The sequence below is a fragment of the Aquarana catesbeiana genome, linkage group LG01 (assembly GCF_042186555.1).
Source record: "Aquarana catesbeiana isolate 2022-GZ linkage group LG01, ASM4218655v1, whole genome shotgun sequence".
NCBI classification, from domain to species: Eukaryota; Metazoa; Chordata; class Amphibia; order Anura; family Ranidae; genus Aquarana; species Aquarana catesbeiana.
This window is the reverse complement of record NC_133324.1, coordinates 359,836,862-359,863,272: the sequence shown is the minus strand read 5'-3', so window position 1 is coordinate 359,863,272 and position 26,411 is coordinate 359,836,862. Positions and strand designations below refer to the sequence as shown.

The window sequence follows — 26,411 nt, the reverse complement described above, 5'->3', positions numbered from 1 at the left end:
CGCTCACATTTGCAGCACATTAGTCCAGAATTAGGGGGGTTAAAACAGACAGTGAGGAGGTGATACGTCATCTCTCCATGCCTGTTAAATGCTCTCTGAAGAGAGATCCTAATGTGATTAATAAAATTGGCGCTGTATCCCGATCTGTTATCCACTGAGTGCCTCAGGACCATGCACAGAGCAGCGAGAATGGGAGGACCTATCGGTACATCCTAACAAATCAACACTTGTCCTGAACTATGGCTTGCGATTAAAACATATGTGCTGCAGCACAAAATTATAAGTACATCTGCAGCTTTCACATTTTCTGCACCACGGTGCAAAGCATCACAACCATGGCAATGTATACCAATCCAAGCAGCACCATTTTTGCATATAGGTAGGCAGTTGGGGTGCAAACAAAATGCAGATCAGCTGCCTGTTTTTACCACCTCCCTGGCTGCAAGTGTGAAAGGAGGCTTTCAGTTTTCTCTTAGTTCCCATGCAAAGTCCCATACATACCTGTTGGTCCTGATAGTGAATTTCACCTAATGCAGCTCCCTGTGATGGTGTGGTAACAAGGCTGCACTGCTCCTGAATTCAGAGCAGAGTTGCCACTTTCTAGTAGGTCATGCCGGTGTGTGCTACAGTTTGATGTCAAATATGTTGAAGGGATGTGATTATCAGCATTGTAAAGTCTGTAGTGTGTCAATTAGCACCTGGCCACACCTTGTCCTACCCATTGCTTTCTGGATTGACAACACTGCCTCGGTTGCTGAAACCCTCCCACTGAGCAGCAGTGTCTGGGAGGGATAGCATGTGAGACACATATAAAGGAGGATAGAGGGAAGCTAAAGGATGTTTTCTGTTTACTTTATGAGTCTTGTTCATCACATAGTAAAGGTTCATTTACACCAGCTGCTGCAATATAAAGCAGTGGCTGGTGTGCGTTGCGGTGCAGGCAGTGCTGATGCACTGATTCTGGCACATGCACTGTTCATTTTTTTTTAAAAATAAACTTTATTGAAATGTTGGTAACTGCGCTGGAAAAAAGTACTGCACACAGTCTTTTTTAGCACACAACGCTCAAATACCATCACAATGCAGTGGTGTGAACAGGCCACACCAGAGACAAGGCTTTTTGCCTTGTCTTACTGTGGGGGTTTGGTGGGAATAGCTGCCCAACGCAATCCCACTGCATCTGGTGTAAATGGGACCCTAACTAGATGTGGGATTTGTTTAGACTGTCATGCAGTAGACTTTAGTTGTACTGTAGGATCCAAAGGTATTGTTATGCAGTGTACACACGGTCAGACAGTTCGACTGGACTGGTCCAATGGACGCCGACGGACCAAATCCGGCGGACAATCCGATAGTGTGTGGGCTTCACCGGACCTTCAGCGGACTTTTCCGGTTGCAAATCTGACAGACTTTAGATGTGGAACATGCTTCAAATCTTTATGTCGTAAGTCCGCCGGACCCAGAAATCCGCTCGTCTGTATGCTAGTCCGACGGACAAAATCCGACGCTAGGGCAGCTATTGGCTACTGGCTATCAACTTCCTTATTTTAGTCCAGTGTACGTCATCGCCTACGAATCCGTCGGACTTTTGTGTGATCGTTTGTAGGCAAGTCCGGTCATTAGAAAGTCCGTCGGAAGTCCTCCAAAAGTCAGTCGAAAGTCTGTCGGACAGGCTGTCGGACTTTTGTTGCTGAAAAGTCTGACCGTGTGTACGTGGCATTAGAGCTGGCACCTAGAGCACCCTAGGTGTTCTGTTGGGTGCCTTATGTCATCTTTTGCCACCACCAAAAAAATATATAGGAATATACATATTTCTGCTAAACTTTGGTTGTGAGATTTTTTTTTATCTGGCACATCCATCATCACATCCCCAATTAGGAACTGTATTTTGCGCCTCACAGAATTATGGTTAGCAGATCATTAAGTGATTTCGAGTCTGGTATTTTTTTTAAACTAATTACTATGTTTCTATGTATACCAATGCTTCACCAATTTATATTTCTTTTTCATTTAGTAGAATATTGCATATTGATTAACAGGGATTATCCATTCAATGCAAAATTTGCTTTTGGAACACTGTCTATTTTATCTATTTTTGAACAAACTTTTCAATTAACCATTTTTAAGCAGTTATGGTACATTTGATTTTTAATTTCAGCTACATAATCACAATTGCAAATTAGATTATGTTTAAAGCCAAACTCTAGACAGATTTAAAACTGATTAAAGTTGTTTTTTTTTCAATTTAGAGTAAGGAATTGCTAAAACCTTTAGTTTTTGCATTCTGTTTATTCTTGTTCAGAGGACTTAAAGTACAACTACAACTTTTTTTTGGAGAGGGACTAGAACCCCTGCCAGGTTTTTTTTTTGTTTTTTTTTGGGCTGTCCGTGCCCCCATTAGGGAGATTCACCATCTTTTTTTTGTCCTGTTTACCATTACCATTGAAAGTGAAAGTTAAAAAAAATCCCAAATAGTTGGTTGTCCCCAGAAAAGTAGTAGAGGGGAACTCTTCCAATGAGGAAATGGGTTCTGGTGAACTGGGGGTCCCCAAGGAATTTCTTTAATTTGCAGCGAAAAAAAATCTGACAGGGATTGCTTTATCCAAAATTTTAAAACAAGTTTTGCCTATAGTTCTACTTTAATAGGACATGAGAGGAAATCTCTACAAATAGAGAGAAATCCCCACAATTGTCAAAGGAATAGGTGTCCCCATTGGAAGATTTCTCTTAATCCTCTGTTCTGGTGACAACTTTAAAACTTTGGATTTCCCATCAATTTCTGTCTCAGTGACAGTGGTCACGGGACAATTAAAAAGGGTAAGGCTGGGTTCACACTATTGCGAATTGGATGTGGGTTTCTTTGCATCCAATTTGCATAGCAGGAGGTTCTGACCGGCTCACTATGGAGCCGGTTCACACATCTCCGCGGTGGCTCCAGTGCGAATTGCACAAGAGCCCTGTGTGTCTTTTGGTCCATTTCAGGTCCAAATTCAGCCCAAAATTTGGGCTGAAATCGGACCTGAAACAGTGAATGGAGACGTACCAGTCTCCTGCTGTGAGCCACTGCATTTTCAAGTGTGAACCCAGCCTAAATCACATGGCAGGTACACAGACAGTAATAAAATCAATGACTGGGATTTTAATCATTCCCTACTCTAATTTAAAAAATGGTTTGGCCTACACATACACTTATAGTGCCGTTATTTCTTAAAAACAGTGAAATGCCCTGTACAGCCACACTAAGACTAGATAAGGCAGGGGCAGTACAAAGATCCAATCATGCATAATGCAGAAAACGTGTACCAACAAGGAACACTCTAACTGAAGCAGAGAGCAGAGTGAGCAGAGAGTTTAAAGTGGAACCTCATCCTAAAGGGAACGTTCTGCTTTATGTCCTCCTAATTTTTTTTCTTTCTAGGATGAAGATTCTCTTTTAGAATCATACTTACCATACTTACCTACCCTTGCTGCATCTGTAAGACTGAGAACCAAGTGATCAAACACTGCTGATCGGTTCTCAGAGCTCTGTGAGCAGAGAAATGGTGACTGTCACCGACTCTCTGCTCTGCTCCCTGCGTTCACTGGAGCGCTGAGCAGTGGAGGGGGTAGGAGCGGCTGGCTCAGGCTCTCAGCAGCTCGCTGAGAGGCTGAGCCAGATGCCGTTTGAGGGTTGTGGGCAGATCCCGACTATATTGTCACGATCTTGCCCCAACCTGGACTGGCTCTGTGATGTCAGCCGACAGCGGCTTCAGCCCGCTGTCTGCTGAAAACGGGTCATAGGAGTGCAGAATGAACTGCATGCCTGTGTTCCACAGGAGAAGTACAGCCAAACAAGCTGTGGCTGTACTTCTCCTTTAAGTAATGTAGCTTCTTCACTATCCAATCACAGACTGGGGCAGGGAGGTGACCAAATTGGTTTAACTGCAGCAGAGAAAAATCAGGTCACTAGCTTGATTTTGCTGGGTATCAGAGCTGTGTAAATCTCTGGATATTATGGAATATGGAATGCAGTAATGCATATACCCTGACAAGTAAAACAGATCCTTTATAAATATTTTAATTGTGTATTTTTCTGTTTGCCTAGAATTAAGCTTCAATGTATTTTTTAATTTTCTTTTTAACCTCCCTGGTGGTTTTCCCGAGTGTGGCTCGGGGTAAAATTCAGTACCATTAGCGGTAACCCCGAGCCACACTCGGGATCGCATTGCAGGATCCTGGGGCGGCGTTACTTACCTTGTCCCCGGGATCCTGCGATGTCACCCGCAGCGTCCGAGGGCTCCGTCCTCCTCCGAAGCCTCTCCGTGCCAGGCTCCGTTCCCTGCGAGCGGCGCGACGCACGGGGGCGGAGCCTGGCGGCAAATTAAAAAAAAAGTTAAAATCATAACACATACAGTACTGTAATCTTACAGATTACAGTACTGTATGAAATGATTTCACATCCCTTTTGTCCCCAGTGCTTTGGCCCATGCCCTGCATGCAGTTTTACATGATATACACTGTTCTTTCTGCCTGGAAACTGGAGATTGTTCATAGCAACCAAAAAGTGTCCCTTTACATCAAAAGTGGCTTTAGACCAGCTAGAAAACAGCGATAGTAAATTAGAACACTTGCAGAATTGTGCGATAGTGAATTGTTGGAAAATTTATTTTATTACTATTTTTTAAAATTTTTTTTAATTATTTATTTTTATTTATTATATTATAATTTATGTTTTTGTGTTTCAAACTTTATCATACCCGGGATATCTACTAGACTCTTGTTTGGACAGATTTAAGTGTGTTATTGTTAAGATTTACAGACCTACAATATAAAACGCCAAATTTCCATGCAAAATAATGGTACTGCTTTCAGCACCTAAAATCCGAAATAATCATACCGCCAGGGAGGTTAAGAAAGAAAAATGTTGTTATTTTTAGAGCTAGATATTAGGTGTTGAGAAAGCATAGGAGGCGATTGAACACAGAATCCACTCAAAAGGGGATGTGAATGATTTTACAGAATTACCATAAATGCAGTTTGTCTCTGTACTACATTTTATCAGGAACATGAGACAGTTAAGGTTATGGCCACTACTCTCTGGTGTCTAGAACACTGTCCAAAAACTGATAATGGTGACCACCGTGTCGAGTACTAATAGATCAGCTCCAAGGAAGAGTAAGAGGAAAGAGCAAATGACAAAGAGAAAGGTAAAGATATAGCATAGGGACAAAATCAGCCTCATCAATGTCTCATTATTTTATGGTAGAAGGTTCTCAATATATCTAGGACCTCCCGCTATACCTCTGTTAGGAAGACAGTATTGCAGGTACTGAAATCTACAGTACCCTAGGTTCATCTTGCTGTTAACATCAGAAGCATGGAATTTGATTTCTTTGCAAAACCAAACCAATTTAATATATTCCAGCAATAAATAGAGGAATAGACAAGGGGAGGTTTTTGATGGGATTTTTAGGGGTGCCAAACAAAGAGATTAAATTATAGTACTCCAAAGTATAAAAATAGAACAGAGTTTATTACATAGAAAACAAATGTAAAAATGTTGGCTGTACAAAAGATACACAGATATAGTTACACATCTAAACAGAAGATGGAAAAAATGGTCACTCTACAATAATAAGGGGTGACTTATCCTGACATGTTTAGCTTGTTACGGCTTCTTCAGGGGATGCTTTTTTTCACAGTTAGATGTTATACTGCATAAAGCAAAATACAATTAGAAACAGTACACACTTAGGTGTCCGTTTATGAAGCAGTGAAATCTATTCACTGCTTCGTTCTCCGGCATTCACAGTGAAGATTTTTCTCCTCTGTGTGCCTGTTTATGAAGCTTTGTAGATCGCTTCACCTTCGGAGGAGTGAAGAGATCTACAAATGCTTCAAACAGTGGAGAACGGCCCCTGATACTGGAATCTCGTGAGACTTTACGAGATTACAGCACCAGAAATACAGAGATGTCAGTTTATTAAGCGGTGATAAATTATCACCGCTCAATACACGGACGATTAATGTTAATAAAATAATGAGTCCCCCTACATTATATACATATGTATACACACACACACATTATATATACATGTATATACACACACATTATATATATATATACATATACACATTATATGTATATATATGTATACACATAAATATGACAGGGGGACATGCTAACAGTGTTGGGGGGTCTGAACGAGGCATAAGGAAGTTAAAAATCTTCCTCCTTCCCCCTCAGATCCCCCCAGATTTCCTCTTCACTCCCCGATTCACCACCTCTGAGCTGGTGAACCTGGGAGTGTGAATTCTGACTCAGATCGCCAGTGAAGCGGTGAGATCACCGCTTCATAAACTGGCTCTTACTGTGTCATTCAATGAGGATTCTCCGTGTGTAGAGATAATCGGAGGGAGAACAAGTTCAAACATGTTCTCCCCCGATTATCACTGTTTCATAAACTGTTTATGGACTGTGATCAGCGGTGATCCTCGGGATCACCGCTGATCACCGCTTCATAAACGGACACCACAATGGTACAATACAGTACAATAGAATACATATGCTGTTAATCACCCCACCCGATATCCATCAGTCGCCCAAGAGGGTGTATTACCTGCAACTTGATATTAAGCCGGGTGGAAAAACAGACACTGGGGGACATGCAAGGCAAGCTGACCAAAATGGGAGGCCCACAGCAGGATCAAATAAGCTGGTATCTATTCGGGGAAGTGTTAAAAAAATATATAATAAGAGATGGCCTAAAAAAGCATGGTAGTAAGGTGGGTAAAGAGAGGAAGAGAAAAAGTGGAAAAAAGTGAGGGGGGAGAAAAGGGGAACGCGGAGAAAGGAGGAAAGGAATGGGGAGGAACAGAGGGAAAGAAAGAAGGAGGAAAAGTGGGAAGGGGAAGGCTAGTAGTGAGGAATGAATGTGGGGGGGGGGGTGAAAAGGGGAGGAGGGGGGAAGGAGGAAAGGGGGTAAAAAGGGGAGGAGGGGGGAAAGGGGGTGAAAAGGGGAGAGGGGGGGAAAGGGGGAAAGAGGGGAAAGGATTGAGAGGGGGGAGGAGGAAAGGGGGTAAAAAGGGGAGGAGGGGGGGGGGAAGGGGGTGAAAAGGGGAGAAGGAGGGAGAGGGGGAAAGGGGGAAAGAGGGGAAAGGAATGAGAGGCATGAGGACATAGAGTGAGGGAAGTAGGGAGGGAGAGGGGGGGAGAAATAAGAAAAAGAAGGGGGAGATTTGGGATGAGTGGGAAGGGAAGGAGTGGGGGTGTGCAAGGATAAGAAAGGGAGGAATGGGGGGGAGGTGAAAGAGTAGGGAGATGTCTGATAGAAGGAATTATGCACTATGAATTATTAAAAAAAAGGAGAAAAAGGTATGTGAGAAAATATATATATACATATTCCAGCAATATTTCACCTGCAATGAAAATGATATAAACTTAACAGCAAATACACTGTATGTTTTTACACTCTATGTTTTATCATCCTTTTAGCTGCATAATCATGGCTCTGGCAAGCGGTCATTGGATTGAAATGAATGTCTGCGGTGCTCCACCAAGACCTCGGTAGGAGTTATACCCTGCATTTTATAATATCCTTGTGAATGTCTGAAAGAAATATAAAAGCTGAAAGATTGATTTTCAATAAATGAATACTTGTAGTTGGAGCACAGTCAAGAATTATCATTGTTTATTACCATTGTTGACTATAACATTACTGGCGAAAAAATAGTCACTGATTTTTCTTGTAGTTCCCAAGCAATTTATACCTAAATATAGTAACATTTTTGTCCCTTGTACATACATCACAACTTTTTGAGATGGGAATGAGGGACACCTACCAGCAAAAGTATGCAGGCATAGGACACATCCCTTGCCACACCCCCTTAAATGAGAATTGTACAAAAAAAAAACAAGATTGGTTAAACCCACAAGTGCTTTTTTAACACTACTATTGCTTTTATATTGGCTTTTGGAATTTACATATGCAGCAATTTAGAAATCAGATGAAAGGTGTAGCACTGGAAAACACTTTTTGAAAGATATAAGTGCATTTTATATACATCTATATAGATCAGACCAAAATGAGGGACAAATGAGGAGGAAAGAGGGACAGAGGGACATTGCTCCAAATCAGGAACAGTCCCTCAAAAATCAGGGACAGTTGGGAGCTATGCTTGTATAATGATTTTCTACATATATATTCTACTGATAGCCATTCAGTGTAACTAAGCCGCGTACACACGGGCGGACTTTTCGAACGGACTGGTCCGACAGACTTTCCAGCGTACCTTCGACGGACTTTTGACGGACTTGCCTACACACGATCACACCAAAGTCCAATGGATTCGTACGTGATGACGTACACCGGACTAAAATAAGGAAGTTGATAGCCAGTAGCCAATAGCTGCCCTAGCGTCGGTTTTTGTCCGTCGGACTAGCATGCAGACGAGCGGATTTCTGGGTCCGGCGGAGTTACAACATAAAGATTTGAAGCATGTTCCAAATCTAAAGTCCGTCAGATTTGCAACTAGAAAAGTCCGCTGAAGGTCCGGTGAAGCCCACACACGATCAGATTGTCTGCCAGATTTGGTCCGTCGGCGTCCGTCTGACAAGTTCGGTCGAAGAGTCCGACCGTGTGTACACTGCATAAAACTTAATGTGGACCTAATGTTGGGTCAGTTCAGAAAAACAGAAGCAGTAAACAAGTAATAAGTATAGATGTCAGATATATGTTTATATTTTATAACCTATATTCTACAGAAATGTATTAGACAACATTAGCACTCATTCAAGTGTGTGGACTCCAGTTACTTTAACTCGCACTATGAAAAAGACCTGTATGAGTTATTTCAGGTTACTACTGACAAGGGTGCTGACACCAAGGAAAGAGATTGCACAGACTGCAGGTATCCGGTAATGAACAGCAAAGTGTGGAGAACTTAGGGAAGAGTTGCCTAGATCTAGCAATTTGTCTGAAGGTAATCATTGTTCCAATCCATGAAGTGCAGGGAGATAGGTGAGAAGTGGTCTTTGGTGGTCAGAGAAGCAGTAGGTAAAAGAGTGGAAGTGGTGACGTGCCTAAAGCTAGCCGAACCAATGAACCAGTCAAAATTAACCCATAGATGGCTCTGTTGGCACCCTTCTGCCTAACATCCTTCGATCTGAAAATCAAAGGAATCAGGAATAGCATTGTCAGCCAAACAACATCTGCATCCAATCAGATGCATAGTTCATGGACTAGGCTTCTGTTTTTTTTTTTTTTGTATACAAGCATAACTGCGGAGCAGCAGCCACCCACCCCACCAGACTATTTATTATCTACACCCACAAAATCACACCTTCCATCTGTAGCAACACCCAAGTTTCTCTGAAGAGCTATGATGTGGTTTACGTAGTTCACTGCATTGAATTATGGGTGTGCTCAAAGTGCACCAGTGGGAGGGGCTTAAGAGGGTATGGTTTAATAAGACCCGACCCTACTACTGCTTTGGATCAAGAGCGCATAACACACAGAGTGCAGGGGCGTGCAATAATGTGTAATGCACAGAATGAAGTGGCCAGGAGTAAATTATGTACAGAGTGCATATCTCATAGAGTGCAGGGATCAGGAATGCCTAATGCACAGAGTGCAGGCGACAGGTGTGTATAATAAATAGAGTGGAGAGATGTGTAATGCACAAAGTGCAATGGTCAGTAGTGTATAAGGCACAGATTGCAGTGGCCAGCAGTACAATATGCACAGAGTGCAGGGGTAAAGAGTGCAATATGCATAGATTGCAAGGGTCTGAAATGCATAGTGCAGAGTGCAGGAGTGGAGAGGCCAGGGGTGTGTAACATACAGAGTACAGGGTTCAGGAAAACATAATGCACATTCTGCAGGGGTTTAGTGTGCAAGGTGTAATGCATAGAGTGCAGTGGTCAAGGGTCAAGAGAGTTTAATGCTGTGTAATGCTCAGTGTGCAGGGGTCATGAGTAAGTAATGCACAGCATGCAGGGGTGATAAGTTAATAACAGTGTCTCCCAAGAAAAAAAATATCCCCTCACCACATATACATTGCCCCTCCACCTCTCCATGACAAAATCACCTCCAGAATCCAACACATATTTCTCCCTCCATCACTGGATTGTACTCACTAGACCTTGGCATTGCATTGCATCTGCTTTTCTGCTGGTGAGTGCCCTGCTTCCCTGGCGCCATGACCACCCACATCTTTTTTTCTTTAATTTTTCTTTATCAATGCATTTAATATGTGGATAAAAAAATCTGAGTCTTGTACATGTTTAAAAAAAATAGCACATCTTGAGTTCAGACAACCCCTGGTATCCCCATCAACACCAACACATACACTGTATATTCAAAAGTATTGGGACACCTGCCATCCATAGGGTTCAATATTGCATTGACCCACCCTTTGCAGCTATAACAGCTTCAACTCTTCTGGGAAGGCTGTCCACAAGGTTTAGGAGTGTGACTATGGGAATGTTTGATCATTCTTCCAGAAACGCATTTGTGAGGTCAGGCACTGATGTTGGACGAGAAGGTCTGGCTCGCAGTCTCCGCTCGAATGCATCCTAAAGATGTTCTATAACGCTAATGTCCCAACGCTATAAGTTTTGCACAAACCGATCAATAATCGCTTATTGCGATTTTATTTACCAAAAATATGTAGAAGACTACATATCGGCCTAAACTGAGGAAAAAAAAAGGTTTTTTATATATTTTTGGGGGATATTTATTATAGCAAAAAGTAAAAAACAATGTGTTTTTTTCAAATCGCAAAAAATAAAAACCGCAGAGGTGATCAAATACCACCAAAAGAAAGCTCTATTTGTGGGAAAAAAGGGACGTCAATTTTGTTTGGGAGCCACCTCGCACGACCGCGCAATTGTCTGTTAAAGCGACGCAATGCCGAATCGCAAAAAAGTGCTCTGGTCAGGAAGGGGGTAAATTCTTCTGGGGCTGAAGTGGTTAAACAGTGTGTGTTTAGTATCACTTTAATTTTAAAGTGATTGTAGTGCTTAAGTTAAATACAAAAATAAACATGGTATAGTTACCTGTTCTGTTCAATAGTATTGCAGAAAGGAGCCGTGAACCTCCTCCTTCTAGGTTTCCACCGGTGCTCTGGGCTCCTTCTCTTTTGTGGGGGCAGATTGTGCGGGCTTGCTGCCGACCTGGGCTGTATGCATCTATTGACCCATACAATGTGGCTCAGCCCCGCCCCCCTGCTCTCTGCTCATTGGTAAACTTTGCCCTCCACAGGGGTATGCTTTGTGTACCTCATGAAAACAAGGCCTTTAATGAAACTTGGAGATCAGCTTTAAAGAGGTTGTAAAGTTAGAAGGTTTTTTATCTTAATGCATTCTATGCATTAAGATTAAAAGTCTTTCTGTGTGCAGTAGCTCCCTTCAGCCCCCCTAATACTTACCTGAGCCCCATCTTTGTACAGCGATGTCCACAAGTGTCTCAGCCATCCAAGACTCTCCCTCCTGATTGGCTGAGACACAGCAATGGTGCCATTGGCCCCTGCTGCTGTCAAAGTAATTTAGCCAAACCGGAAGAGATAGGGACGGGGCGGGGCCACGGCTCCATGTCCAAATGGACACACAAAGCTGTAACTCAGCTCAGGTGCCCCCATAGCAAGCTTCTTGCTGTGGGAGAACTTGACAGGAGGGAGGGTCCAAAAGCACAGAAGAGGGACCCGAGAAGAGGAGGATCTGGGCTGCTCTGTGAAACTCCATTGCAATAGAGTAGGTAAGTATAATATGTTTGTTATTTTTATAGAAAAAAAACAAGACTGTTTACTATCACTTTAAGCTAAAGAGAGTAGCCCTTCAGTTAGACACATTTCCAGAGTCTGCAGAACCGCATTAACATCTTAGTGATTAATTTCACATGTTGCTTGTACTCTCATTTTAACATTAGTCTGTGGTATTGCTCAGGTTTTTATTTGTTTCTAGTGTTATGAATGTAATCATTTTCTTGTATTTCATATCAGCAGATGTAAGCACCCAGTGATTAAGGGTCCTGGCCTCATCTGATTGTACTTGTGAAATTTTATTATAATAAAAGCTACATTGCAATACGAGGGAACTTGATGTCAACCAAAGTGCTGGTTGTAATTCTGCTAGACAATATGTGCTAATTCTTGCTATTTTCCAGGATTTATCATGAGTACAATGCAGTGAAAGTACCGTCTAGTGTGAGGAATCAGTGATATGTTCTGTTGCTCAGTTATTTAACCATTTGCTTAAAAGAGTTTCTTTCCTTTTTTCTCCTTTTCCTGTTCTTTGTTCCCAAAAAGTAACTTGCAATTATTTTATGCCTGCAATGGTAAAAGGAAATCAAATCCTCACTGCACTTAGCACTTACATTTTATTTTCTGCATTCAAATATGGCTCAAGGGCACCTGTACCTCCCAATTCTTCTTCAAACATACATACACATTCATCAAGAAACGAACAAACCCCCTGGCTGTCATTTTTACTGGAATGACTGTAGATAGTAATGTTAGATCTAATGGACTGTAACACTAATTTATCACGCATACACCGTGATTGAAAGTGGATATTTATTTAACCAAACATACATTTCCTTAATCTTATAACCTTTTATCTTAATCTTACATTTCCTAATCTTAAAGGTATCCATGCACATAAATTCCTTGTCATCCAATTCAGGCAATAAATGTTTAGGAGACATACAGTATGTCTATGTTTTAGTGGTGGTGGACGTGGGGGCCAATACCGCCCAACCATTCAAGTTGAATTACTATTATTGTGCTTCTTATTGTGCAAATATTTCAATTATGTTTCCAGGGACACCTTTTTATGCTGTGAGTACAGCAAGCCATTGTAGGAGGAGCATGTACTTTAATTAGGGGTGGAGCATTCATTTAAGATGGAAGTCCTATTACATGAAGAATATCATTAGCCTATTTATATATTTGTTACAGGCATATAGCGCCTATGATTTTCAGAGTGCTTTGCATACTGAATGTAACAATTTAATTTTAAAATACTGTATATACTGAACAGGAAGATTTATGATAATAAAGACCAAAACACAGCCACACCTGTATTGCTCATCAGTAAAATCATTTATGTATTTTTTTTGTAGCTGCAACGGTGCAGCCTCTTTAAAGGGTGGCAACAGATCTTACAGAGAATACAGGGAGAACCACCAATTATACTGCAATTAAAACACATTTTGCACCAAATACTCTGGAAGCATCATTTGACACTGACCATTCTGCTGAGTACTGCAACTTCTGCAGTGTACAGAGGTTTGTAGTAGATAGAGCAGTGTACAGAGGCAGTAGTGTATTTAGGTTTTGTGCTGCCCTAGGCCTGACTAAACTTGTGCACCCCCTAATTTAAATATGACCCTTCCTGTCAAGGCCACACCCCTTGCTGTTTAAGACCTGCCCTGAAATTTTTGAGTGGGGACACTAGTTCTGAGGGCCTGGGGGAAGCAATGGATTCCCTTCATTTGCAAAGATTTCCTCTTACTTCCCGTTTGGCTTTGGGGCAGGAAGTGAAGGGAAATCTCTGCAATGGGACAGGGATGGTAAAAAAAAAACCTGACAGGGGCTAAAACCCTCCATTACTCTATTCAAAATGAAAAAAAATAATTGTTGCCTATAGTTCTACTTTAAGCACAATTTTCTGATAATTTTATGGAGAGGACTAAGAACACATAAGCATGCCAATAGTGCAGCAGAAAACATAGCACAGTGAGGAAGGTTTGTGGTCCACGATGAGAGGACAGTCAAAATTAGAAGCGGCGCCGCCCCCCACAGTTGTGGAATGCCAGCTGCCCGCCTACCGGAAGCAGTGCGGCCGCTTTATGGAGGCGCTAGACTAATTTGCCTCTCAGCCCAGTCCGCCCCATAAGACTGGCACTACACTAACAGTGCAAGCCGGTGGGGACTCTTTCCGTGCTGCCCCCCTGCAAAGTGCTGCCCTAGGCCTGGGCCTTGTCGGCCTAGGCCAGGATACAGCGTTGTACAGAGGTCAGTAGTATGTAGAGCAGTGTACAGAGGGCAGTAGGATGTAGGGTGGTGTACAGAGGTCAATAGGGCAGAGGACAGGTCCACCAAAACAGCTGGGCAGGGGTCAGTAGGGCAGAGGACAGGAGGTCAATAGGGCAGAGGACAGGTGGTCAGCAGGGTAGTAGACAGCGCTCAGCAGGGCAGATGACAGGGCATCAGTAGGGCATTGGAGAGGGGTTAGTAGGGCAAAGTGTGGGGGAGCAAGAGGGCACAGTACAGGGGGGGTAGGAAGGCACAGTGGGACAGGAGGGCACAGTACAGGGGGCAGGAGTGCATCGTACAGGGGGTAGGAGGGAACATTACAGGGGGGCAAGAGGGCACAGTACGGGGCAGAGGGGCACAATATGGGGAGGGGTAGGTGTTGCACAGTACGGGGGAGGGCACAGTGAAGGGGGCGTCAGGAGGGCACAATACAGGAAGGGTCAGGAGGACACAGTATGGGGGTCAGAAGGGTACAGTATAGGAGGGATCAGGAGGGCACAGTACAGGGGGCAGGAGAGTACAGAATAGGGGCAGTAATGTATAATACAGATATGATTTCCTCAAGCAGAGCAGTGCAGGGAAGCTGCTGTCACAGATCTTACCTGTTCTGGCACATTGTCACTGGGCTAAGTCTACAATTGGAATGGCATCTCCCCTCTACCTTCCCACTGCAGTTTTGGTGTTTTGGTGTGTGGCAATAATGTGTGTTAGAAGTATCTTATAAATTGACAACTTTATGTAAAAAAATTAATACATTTTCATTTTTTTTTCTTCATTTTCCAAAAACTTGTGGCAAAAAATTACGTTTTTAACAGACTCACTATGCTTTTTAGAAAATATCTTGAAGTGTTTGCTTTTCAAAATGGGGGTCATGATGTGGGTGTTTTCACTGTCCTGGTGCTCCAAAAATGTGATAGGTAGTCAAGAAGTTAGATGCGTAATTTATGCACTTTGAAAGCCCAAAGTTTCTCCTTGGATTTTGGGCCCCTTTATGCATCTAGTCTCACACATATGGTACTTTTTTTACATAAACATTTTATTGATGATTTAACCAGAATTACAGAGAATTGACTCCAAATACATTACATCATGTAAGTGGATGAATACAAATACAAAGTGAAATAAGTCAAAATGCAACAATTCCATCCAATGATCATGGTACTAAACTGAAAAGACACCCTAATGAGGGTATAACAAATGAACATCTGTTATCACATGTGGTATTCTTATACTCAGGATGCATAGCGGAATGTGCTTTGGGGTATAATTCTAAGTATACCTATGCTGTGTGTGAGACATAAATTGTTAAAATGGCAACTTTGTGGAAAAAAATATTGAATTTCTTACTTTTCCAAAAAAATTGTGACAAAAAATTACAACTTAAAAAAACTCACCATGCCTCTTACTATATACCTTGGACTGTCTACTTGAGTGTCATTTGGGGGTATTTGTACTGTTCTGGCATTTTAGGGCCTCAACAAATTAGATAGTCAGTCAGTACTTCGGGATTGATCAATTTTCAAATATATACAGTAGGGCTGCGGAAATTAACGATTAATTCCTCGATTAATCGTTAATTTTTTTGATTGATCAAAATTTTTTTGATCGGTAGGCTGCCTGCCCTGGGGTCTCTTTGGGCCAAGCTGTGGCTGCAGCCCAGCGCCTTGCTACCTCCTCCTCCTCCTCCGCTATATGTCATACACAGTCTGCGGGCATCTCCCGCTGTGTGTCTCCGAGCTCAGTGTGAAAACTTTGGCCGCGCTGTGAGAAAAGTCCCGCCCTCCTCCTAGATCAGCTTGTGTGATAGACGCAGTGTTCTGTCTATCACACGAGCTGATCTAGGAGGAGGGCGGAACTTTTCTCAAAACACGGTCAATGTTTTCACACTCAGCTCTGAGACACACAGCGGGAGATGCCCGCAGACTGTGTAATCCAGGCACAGGCACTGACTACAGTGAGGCTGCATTATGGGCACAGTGAGACTGCCATTATAGGAACGGCGAGGCTGCGATTATGGGCTTGGTGAGACAGCATTATGGGCAAGGTGAGACAGCATTATGGGCACGGTGAGGCTGCGATTATAGGCATGGCGAGGCTGCGATTATGGGCACAGTGAGACAGCATTATGGGCACGGTGAGGCTGCGATTATGGGCATGGTGAGACTGCATTATGGGCACGTTGAGACTGCATTATGGGCACGGTGAGGCTGCCATTATAGGCACGGCGAGGCTGCGATTATGGGCACAGTGAGACAGCATTATTGGCAGGGTGAGACAGCATTATGGGCACGGTGAGGCTGCGATTATAGGCATGGCGAGGCTGCGATTATGGGCACAGTGAGACAGCATTATGGGCACGGTGAGGCTGCGATTATGGGCATGGTGAGACTGCATTATGGGCACGTTGAGACTGCATTATGGGCACGGTGAGGCTGCCATTATAGGCACGGCGAGGCTGCGATTATGGGCACGGTAAGGCTGAGATTATGGGCACGGTGAGGCTGAGTTTATGACGTGTGACGTTCTAGCCATGCCCCGCTATGTCCGGCTTCGGCCGTTGCCATAACAACGGTGCAAAATCAGCTAAAAGTAGTTGGATTTGTATGTGCGTTATAATTAATGGAAATTAATCGTACACGAAAATTTTAATCAGTAACAGCCCTAATATACAGTATACCATAGTTTCTAGACTCTATAACTTTCACACAGACTAAATAATATACACTGATTCGGGTTATATTTACCAAAGAAATGTAGCAAAAGAACATTTTGGCCTATATTTATGAGGAAAGATTATTTATTTCCAAAATTTTATAACAGAAACTAAAATAAATGTGTTTTTTTTTCTAAATTTTCAGTATTTTTTAATTTATATAGCAAAAAAGTATAGAAGAAAGTGGTGATTAAATATCACCAAAAGAAAGCTCTACCATCTCACAAAATGATAAAAAAAATATTTGAGTACGGTGTTACATTAGTAATTCTCATTCAAACTGTGACAGTGTTCAGAGCTGAAAAATGGCCTGGATTGGAAGGGCGTGAAAGTGTCTGGACTTGAAGTGGTAAATTAATAGTAAACACAGTAACAACAGAGTTGATAAGGTGGAAAGTATGTTTTTAGTACATCATATGTATGCAGCATCACTATTAAAGCTACCTTACTGTCTTCATTTTCAATAATTTCTTTGGTAAATTTGGTAACTAAAATCTACCTTAATTCATGGCATCTTCTACTCCATTGTCGCCTCGGCTGCACTGGCTGAAACTTTTAAGACAAAGATTTCAGCTTAGCCCCACTCCAAGCTTGTCTATCAGCTTTAGATTATATTCTGTATACCCTGCCTAAACCTGCCCATCAATGCCTTGTCCCGCTTATCTTGCCTTATGTCTAAGCTGGAGTCTATCAGCATAAACTATACTCACACACATCATTTGATGAAGATGGGAAATGTAGTTTACCAAGTAACTTGCAGGGCTTTTGGATACCATGGGGAAGCGCATGGGTAGTGGAAGTATGAATTCTGATATAAAGCTTTCATTTTTAAACAATTACAGGGGTAGGGAAAATTTGGAGCAACAGCTAACCTATCCCTGATGACTGCTGAGAGATTAAAATGTTTCAAAAACAAGGAGACCACAAGTCTTTAGTTCTGTTTTAGGCCTCCATAACTGGCAGTTCTTAAACAGGATATATCCTACTGTTATGAAATACATTATACATACATCCATTGACTAGTTCCTATTCTGAAAGGCATACGAAGGCTAGAAATCATTTTAATGATCTCTCCACCAAGTTTTTCATGTAATGTTTTTAACATGTACATATACTGTGTAGGTATATATATATATATATATATATTTATTTTTTTATTTCTTGTTATATATTTATTTCTTGTTATTCATTGTGTAGGCATGGACATGCTTTGGCAGTTGCAGGAAATATAGCATTTATTTTTGGAGGTTGCTCAATCAGCAGTAATCTGGTAAGCAAATAATTGTGTATGTTGTGTTATCCTGTTACTGGGTTCATTGTATATTTTATGTCAACAGCTTTTCTAAAGTTGATTTGAATGCAAATAAAGTAAATGTAATGCATAAAAATGTGGTCAAAAATGCAAAGTGAGAATAGTAGAATTTTCTCATAATATCAATTATGGGCCTTTGACTAAATAAACTTTTCCTGCCATAGTTAAAAATATCTGAAAGCAATAACTGAAGTCTACACGTGGTCAAAGCTTTTTCAGCTTTTATATCAACCTTGTATACCCTAAAAGGCTGTACGTTGCTGTAAGTAGGATCCACCACACACCACCACAATTACTACCACTGATACCACCACCACTACTGCTGCTGATACCCCCCCACACCACCACAACTACTGGCACTGATACCCCCCACACCACCACCACTACTGCCACTGATACCCCCCACACCACCACTACTGCCACTGATACCCCCACACCACCGCCACCACTACTGTCACTGATACCCCCCCACACCACCACCACTACTGCCACTGATACCCCCCACACCACCACCACCACTACTGCCACTGATACCCCTCACACCACCACTACTGCCACTGATACCCCCACACCACCACGACTACTGCCACTGATACCCCCCACACCACCACTACTGCCACTGATTCCCCCCTCACCACCACCAGTGATACCCCTCACACAGCCACTGCTGCCACTGATCCACCCCACCATGACCACTACTGCCACTGATCCCATCCGGCAACCACCATCCTTGCCACTGATACCATTCCCCTCTTCACCACTCATACCATCCCACCCCCCAACCACCACCCTCGCCACGGATCCCATCCTCCCACCACCGCTGCCACTCATTTCATCCAATCCCCCCTTCCACTACCATTCATCTCATCCCCCTCCAACCATCACCCTTGCCACTGATCCAATTCCCCCCACCACCTCTGCCACTCATCCCATTCAATCCCCCTACCACTGATCCCACCCCCTCAACCACAACCCCTACCACTGATCCCATCCCTCCTCACCACTGCCACTCATCCCATCCCTCCACCACCACCGCTGCCACTGATCCCATCAACACCCAATCACCACTGCTGCCACTAATCCCACCCCCCACCGCTGCCATTCATTCCATCCCATCCCCCACCACCACCGATGCCACTGATCCTATCCCTCCCCAACCACCACTGCTGCCACTGATCCCATCCCCCACCACCACCGCTGCCACTCATCCCAGGGGCGTAACTACATGGGTCACAATTGCAATAGTGCACATGTTGCCCCTGAACACCTGGATGGGGGGGCATTTAGAGGAACAAATCCCCTCCATTTTTCTCCTGCAGCCACTAAAAGTCTGCTTCTCCTACTCTCCCTCTGATAGGCATTCAGTGGCTGCAGGAGAAAAATGGAGGGGATTTGTTCCCCCTCCTATCCAGGTCTTGCTGCCCTCGGGATCAGTGGGAAGGGCCCTGGCCGGAGATCAGGGGGGCCCCCCATGGTTTCTTACACCGGGGCCCTGAAGGTTCTAGTTATGCCACTGAATATCATAAATAAAATACCTTTAAAAATACTTTGGCTTAAGCACTAAAACAACATTTTTGTTAAATTTCTTTTTTTTTTTAATTCTTTTTATTACGATTTTTACAATACAACATGTCACAATTGAACACACACACATCCCCAGCAGGTAACGTGCCTTACCGGAGTCGTCCACACAGGGCCATTAACAGAACTAACATAGTTCAACCTTACTGCCGTCCTTCCATCTCCCCAACCACCCTACCCGGCCAATTGCCACATTTTCATAATTGTAACAATGTGCACCTTATGATTAAATGCATTCGTACCATGCCCCTCAGGTATCAGATAATTACACTCTTATGCAGATGCGACCATTTTTATGTCTATCAATGGGGACTTTATTTATTTATTGACCAGGGTAGCTCAGCAGCTCTAGACCTTTATTCACCTCCTATGTACATATACAGCATCTTGTTTAGCCCACTGTAGCTGAAGAGTCGAGCCAGGCCTGCCATACCTTTTTAAACTTCTTTTCACAGCCTGTGGACCTTTAAGTTGCTCTGTATAAATGTATGACCGAATTAACCAATCCTTTCCAGTTGACAGAGTGGGTGCAGCTGGTTTCTTCCAGTTTATTAGTATAGCCTTTCTACCATAGAACAGCCCAATATTTAATAAAGTGTGGTGTGCTCGAGATGGAACTACCCTCCCCCCCTCTTTTTTGCAAAAGCAACCAGGGATGGAGGCGCAATATTCTCCGTTGCGTCTCATTTAAAGTCCCAAAAATATTCCCTTTTTTTCTACCTCTTCCACTAATCCAATTAAGCAGACTCTAGGTTTCATAGGGACCGGGATGCTGAGTACCTCTGCAAGACATTCTGTAATACCAGACCAGAAAGTTTGGATCTGCGTGCAACTCCAGAAGATATGTTCTGAGTCAGCTGAGGTGTGGGAGCATCTCCAGCATTGGCTGCTGACTGTTGGATAAATGCGTGACAACCTGGCAGGTGTAAAATATTTGCCATGGAGAAATTTGAAGTGAATTAAGCGGTCCCTTGCTGATACTAAATATTTAAAGGGGTGATCCCACATATAATCCCAATCCTCTCCTTGAATGTCCGTGATCTCTCTCTCCCACCGCTTTTTACATTTGGATACTCCCAAAGGTGTTTTTTTGAAGAGAGATTTGTATACTGTTTGAAATATTTTATCATTCTCTTAGAACTATATGCATTATTTATTAAAAAAAAACTATGCATATGAACATTCAGTCATTTTTATATCCTAATACTTAGATTTTTCGTTTTTGTAGGAAAAGGATCCATTGTATTTGAATGACTTTCACATGATCACAAGTAAGATTTTGTTATTTTGTTTCATGTGTGTTTTGTTAATAGCTGCAGCCACATGTGAATCAGAAACTCCAAGGTCCTAAAAAGAACCCTTTACAACCTCCACAGATAAAAAAAAAAAAAAAAAGCCCAGGGCTCTGGAACAAACTCCTAGCAGGACCATATTACAACCACCACAGGTACAACAAAAATCTACAGGGTTCCGGGTCAAACTTCTAGCAGGGAGTGATCACATCCTTTAAGCATTTTCAGGATTTTTATTGAGCCCCAAGATTGCTATGTTTAAATGAAATGTTGTTTAAGCTTCAAATAGCTAAAAGCAAAAGGGAAAGGACCTTTGAAGGATGGAGAAGAGCTGCTTTCAAAGTAAATAATATAATGAAGCACATTGTTGTTAACCACTTCAGCCCCGGAAGCATTTACCCCCTTCCTGACCAGAGCATTTTTTGCGGTTTGGCACTGTGTCGTTTAGCTGATAATTGCACGGTCGTGCAACATTGTACCCAAACAAAATTGACGTCCTTTTTTCCTCACAAATAGAGCTTTCTTTTGGTGGTATTTGATCACCGCTGCGGTTTTTATTTTTTGCGCTATAAACAAAAAAAAGTGACAATTTTGAAAAAAAAGCTATATTTTTTCCTTTTTGCTACAATAAATATCCCCCGAAAATATATAAAAAAAAACGAAATTTCTTCCACAGTTTAGGCTGATATGTATTCTTCTACATATTTTCGGTAAAAAAAAATTTGTAATAAGCGTATATTGATTGGTTTGCGCAAAAGTTATAGAGTCTACAAAATAGGGGATAGATTTATGGCATTTTTGTTGTTATTTTTTTTTTTTTACTAGTAATGGCAGCGATCTGTGATTTTTATCGTGGCTGCAACATTGTGGCGGACAGATCGGGCACTTTTGACACTATTTTGGGACCATTGACGTTTATACAGCGACCAGAGCTAAAAATAGCCACTGATTACTGTATAAATGTCCCTGGCAGGGAAGGGGTTAAACAATAGGGGGCGATCAAGGGGTTAAGTGTGTTCCCTCAGTGTGTTCTAACTGTGGGGGGGATGGGCTCACTACAACATGACAGAGATCACTGCTCCCGATAACATGGAGCAGTAGATCCCTGACATGTTGCTAGGCAGAACAGAGAAATGCCTTGTTTACATAGGCATCTCCCCATTCTGCCTCTCCTTACTGCAATTGTGGGCCGCAGGCGAACATCGAGTTCGCCGGACCTGTGGGCACGCTCCCGCGGCGTGCAGTGGGCGTGAGCGTGCCCACTAGGTGGGAATTTTAAAGGGACGTACGGGTACGCCCTTTCGCCTGTCCGTACCATTCTGCCGATGTAAATCGGCGTGCGGCGGTCGGCATGTGGTTAAACATGAGAAAATGGTGGCTTTGTATAGCTTCTTAGATCTTATGTGTGAAAGAATAGTTGACCCCCACTACACTCCTTAAAAATAGACCCTATAATGTAGAAGTTTCATCTTGCTACATGGTTAGGACTGCATAATTCCTAAAATTGGCTAAAAATGACTTTAAAGTAACACCTTCACAGCTTTATATTTACTCCTTATCCTTTTCTTCTGCCAAAGCTGCACAGAATGATTTTCTTCATATCAACTATATTCTAAAACAGATAATATACAGCACACCTATTCTAACCAACTAATCCCATCCAAGCTGCCCCTTAGCTGCCTCTTAGCGGCTGGAAATAAATTGCCACCCTGGCGGATGACTATATGTAGATTAAACGATACAGTCATTGACATATTGTTGATGTTTACAGACCCTTATAAATTCTGACAATTCCAAATTTTCACCAGATTGTGCAACCCAACACGTATCAGGGTCAAATAAAGTATATGTTTTCATAACCAGAGTGATATCTTTTTAAATACCAAGTATACAACTTCATATCTTCAAAATAGTGACCCAATAAATATAAAACTATATATAGTGTAGTATTTTTACATCCACCATATAATTTCTATCACCTATAATATTGTGCACCATCCAGTAGTCTGTGTTTCATCGCACCTGCATGCCAAAATACCTGTATCAAAATGTTATATCTTCCACACTTTCATCAAAAAGGCCTCCATCTTCCTCCAGTGCACTCCAATATTCTCCTGATCCTCCACGTGAGATTTATCAATCCCTAAAACATTTTTTTTTTATAATAGTGTAATACAGTTACACTAATTGAACAAAATGATAAATAAATAGTAAAGTAAAGATGCTCATAACGTGTCCAAATATAACACCGCATGTCCTCCAATCTCCACACATCAATCCTTTTGCCAATATAGTGTGAGAAATATTAGTAAGCCCTGGCGCCAACCAAAAGTTTCAATATGCTTTGGTGTCACAGGGTACCACCCTTTTTGCATGTTGTTTTCACAATGTTCCACCTCTATGCATGTTGCTTTTGATCGTTTCTGCAGTGCTTTTTGCGTTTTTGGACACACGTTTTTACCTCGATTCTTCCGCGATTTGCATTTTCTTTTTACACTGTATATAGCTGCTTGCTAAGGAGGGGGCCGGGAAGCCAGCCGCCACGTCCTTAACCACTTCCCGCCCGGCCTATAACAAACTGACGGCCGGGAAGTGGTTCTGTTATCCTGACTGGGCATCAAATGACGTCCAGCGGGATAACATGCCGGCGCGCCCGCGGGGACAGCTTCACATATTTTAGCATATTGTCATTTTTGGTTGGCGCCAGGGCTTACTACTATTTCTCACACTTTTGCCAATATATCTTACCCAAACTCAGTGCCCACATGTCACCAGTCTTAATGTTTCTCTTAACAGACTCTTTCTCCGCTTTCGCACGCTCCCTCCCACTACAGATGAGGTTGTATATTTCGGATCTGTAGCTTCCGACTCCTCTGTCTTTTGGGGACTGAGTGCTCAACTTCCATAACTTTGCCATGAAACGTCACTTTCCCTCCTCCTCCTCCCCTCTCCAACTCATAGGAAGATGCAACACATTTCAATGGAGCAAAGAAAGGTTCAGCTGTCCAGCTGGGGGTTTATCGATCCCCAAAACAATTTTATTTTTTAAAATAGTGTACACTAATTGAACAAAATTATAAATAAATAAATGAGCTTAAAATGTGTCCAAATATAACACCACGCGTCCTCCCATCTCCTCACATCAATCCACATGCCAATATGCCTTACCCAAACTCAGTGCCCACGTGTCCCGGGCTTAATCTAATTTTTAACCATCAACTATATCGATGGAAGAATAAAGAAAGTATTCAACCACTTCCCATCCAGCTATGTACCCGTACATCACTGGACTTTCGGTGTTTATACCAGGATTATGCCTGCAGCATCGTTTTTCAGAGCTGGTGGTTGGCTCTCTTGTAATAGGAAACAGAGCAGCTACCCAGCTGTTTGATTGCTATTACAAGCAGGAACAGGAGGGGTCGCCCCGGGGACGCCCTCCTTTCGTGCCTCTCTCGGGCTCTCCCACCCCACTAGGAGACCCGAGTGACCAGCCAGGGCATCCGCTGGCTGGCCGGATAGCCGAACAAAGCTGGGATCAGCTTCGACTGTTTGTAATAGTAACCCGGAAGCGATGACATGACATCACTTCTGGTTTACTCAGAAACCATCAGTGACATTTTTTGAAAATCGAAAACATTCAGAGACACCGATCTTGATGTTTTTGAATGCTTTTAAGTGCAGAGGAGGGATTTGGGGTCATATAGACCACAGATCTCTCCATAAAGAGGACCTGTGATATGCCTATGGCTGTCAGAAGGAAAATATAAATCAACAGTGTAAAAATAAAAATAATAAAAAAATGAGTAATTAAAAAAAAAATAAATAAAAAAAATTAAAGTGCCCCCTTCCATCGTGCTTGCACACAAAGGTGAAAGCACGCTTTGGTCCTGCATGCGTGCAAACGATGATCTTCCCACACATGTGAGGTATCACCACAATTTTTTCTTTTTTTTTAAATGGGTTATGTATCGCATTTTTTTGCATTAAATTAATAAAATGTGTATTTTTTCCCAAAAAAATTGCATTTGAAAAAAGCCCACCAATTTATTCTCTAATATTTGGGGGTTCTAAGTAATTTTATAGCAAAAAATATTGATTGTTACATGTGAACAAAAAGTGCCAGAAAAGGCCCGGACTGGAAGTAGTTAAATAGTAGGAAATTATGGCTACATTTCAGAGAAAATCCAGATTCATGATACATCAATCAGTGTAAGTCCAAGTTTCACAATGCTATAACAAAAAAATAAATACTATTTTAAACCAAGGCCTCCACATTTTTTGTCATAAGGCACATTTGACTCACATTTAAATAGCAAAGAAAAAGCTGTGGAACCATTGAAAGGCTTATTTTCTGTACACTACAATTTGAAGAGCAGTTTATCTTTTCGCCTGCTTGCATGCAGGCAGCCTATATGAATAATAAAATAAGTTTGATAGGCATGCATGGAGGGATGCACAGTCTGCACACAGATATATATGCTAGTACAAAAAGATAAACCACTGCTCTTCATGCTGTACAGGGCTCTGCACCCTCGTGAACAATCCCTAACTGTGTCCATGGGATTGTGTTTCACCCTTGGATCTTTTAATGTACAAAATACTGTATCATTTGCAGTGTACATCAAACTACTTACAGCCATTCATGAAAATGTGTTATATTACTATCTGACTCATGCAATGAAAACTGACATAACAGAAACATGTTTTGTTTCGACAGTTACTTCCAATGACTTAACATGGGAGCCAATTCCCCAGACTGGAAAGATACCAACACCCAGAGAGGGTCATGACATGTTGTAAGTATTTCCTAATTATTTAATAATTATTTTCAATTTAAGTCACAGTATTCTATTTCAGGTAAAATTTAATGAGGGCATATTTATATATTTTATATATTATTTATTATATATAAAATAAATAGTATATATTTATATATTTTGCCTAATTGTACCAAAAACTTTTTTGTTTTGGAAGTTAATCTGGTCAGCTTCGTATTGCTTTCTTTGTCTCTGTTTGGGAAATGCCTTTAACCCCCTCCTGCCTAGCCCTGGTGTCCCTTTATTAGGGTTTGATTGGCTATCACAGTGGTCACATGATGGGGAGCTGGTCCTGCCAACTCCTGATCATTAAGACAGACCGGGAGCTGTCTTTGACAGCTTGGTCACTGTGCTGGGAGAGGGCTCTAAGCACAGAAACCTCTGTCACCCATGGACGCATATGTGCGGTGTGTGGGCATCAAAGCCGAACGTCTTTGCCACCACACACATGTGCTACGTGTGTGGCAAAAGGTTAGCTTTTTTACTTTTTTATAGTTGTCAGATAGAACAGCAAGTGAGGGGAAATCTTCATCAACAAGAACACCAACATAAAGTTTGTAACCATTCACCACTCTATCCAAAACGAAACTTTAGTTTTAGTTTTAGTAAAACTAAGGCTCGGTTCTCATATATGCGGATTGGATGTGTTTTGAACCACATACGATTCACGTGAAATAACA

At 42.2% G+C, this 26,411-nt stretch overlaps 1 protein-coding gene across 2 annotated transcripts in view; it reads left to right on the top strand.

Annotated features, from left to right (window-relative positions):
* The window catches only part of LOC141146432 (kelch domain-containing protein 3-like), a 177,504-nt gene that overhangs the window by 31,927 nt on the left and 119,166 nt on the right, over positions 1-26,411 (top strand). For both annotated transcript variants that reach the window (XM_073632958.1, XM_073632959.1), the window contains exons 2-5: positions 7,475-7,546; positions 17,927-17,999; positions 20,851-20,893; positions 25,632-25,710. In XM_073632958.1, coding sequence (XP_073489059.1) covers positions 7,475-7,546; positions 17,927-17,999; positions 20,851-20,893; positions 25,632-25,710 — 267 coding nt within the window. The remainder of the gene's footprint in view (positions 1-7,474; positions 7,547-17,926; positions 18,000-20,850; positions 20,894-25,631; positions 25,711-26,411) is intronic.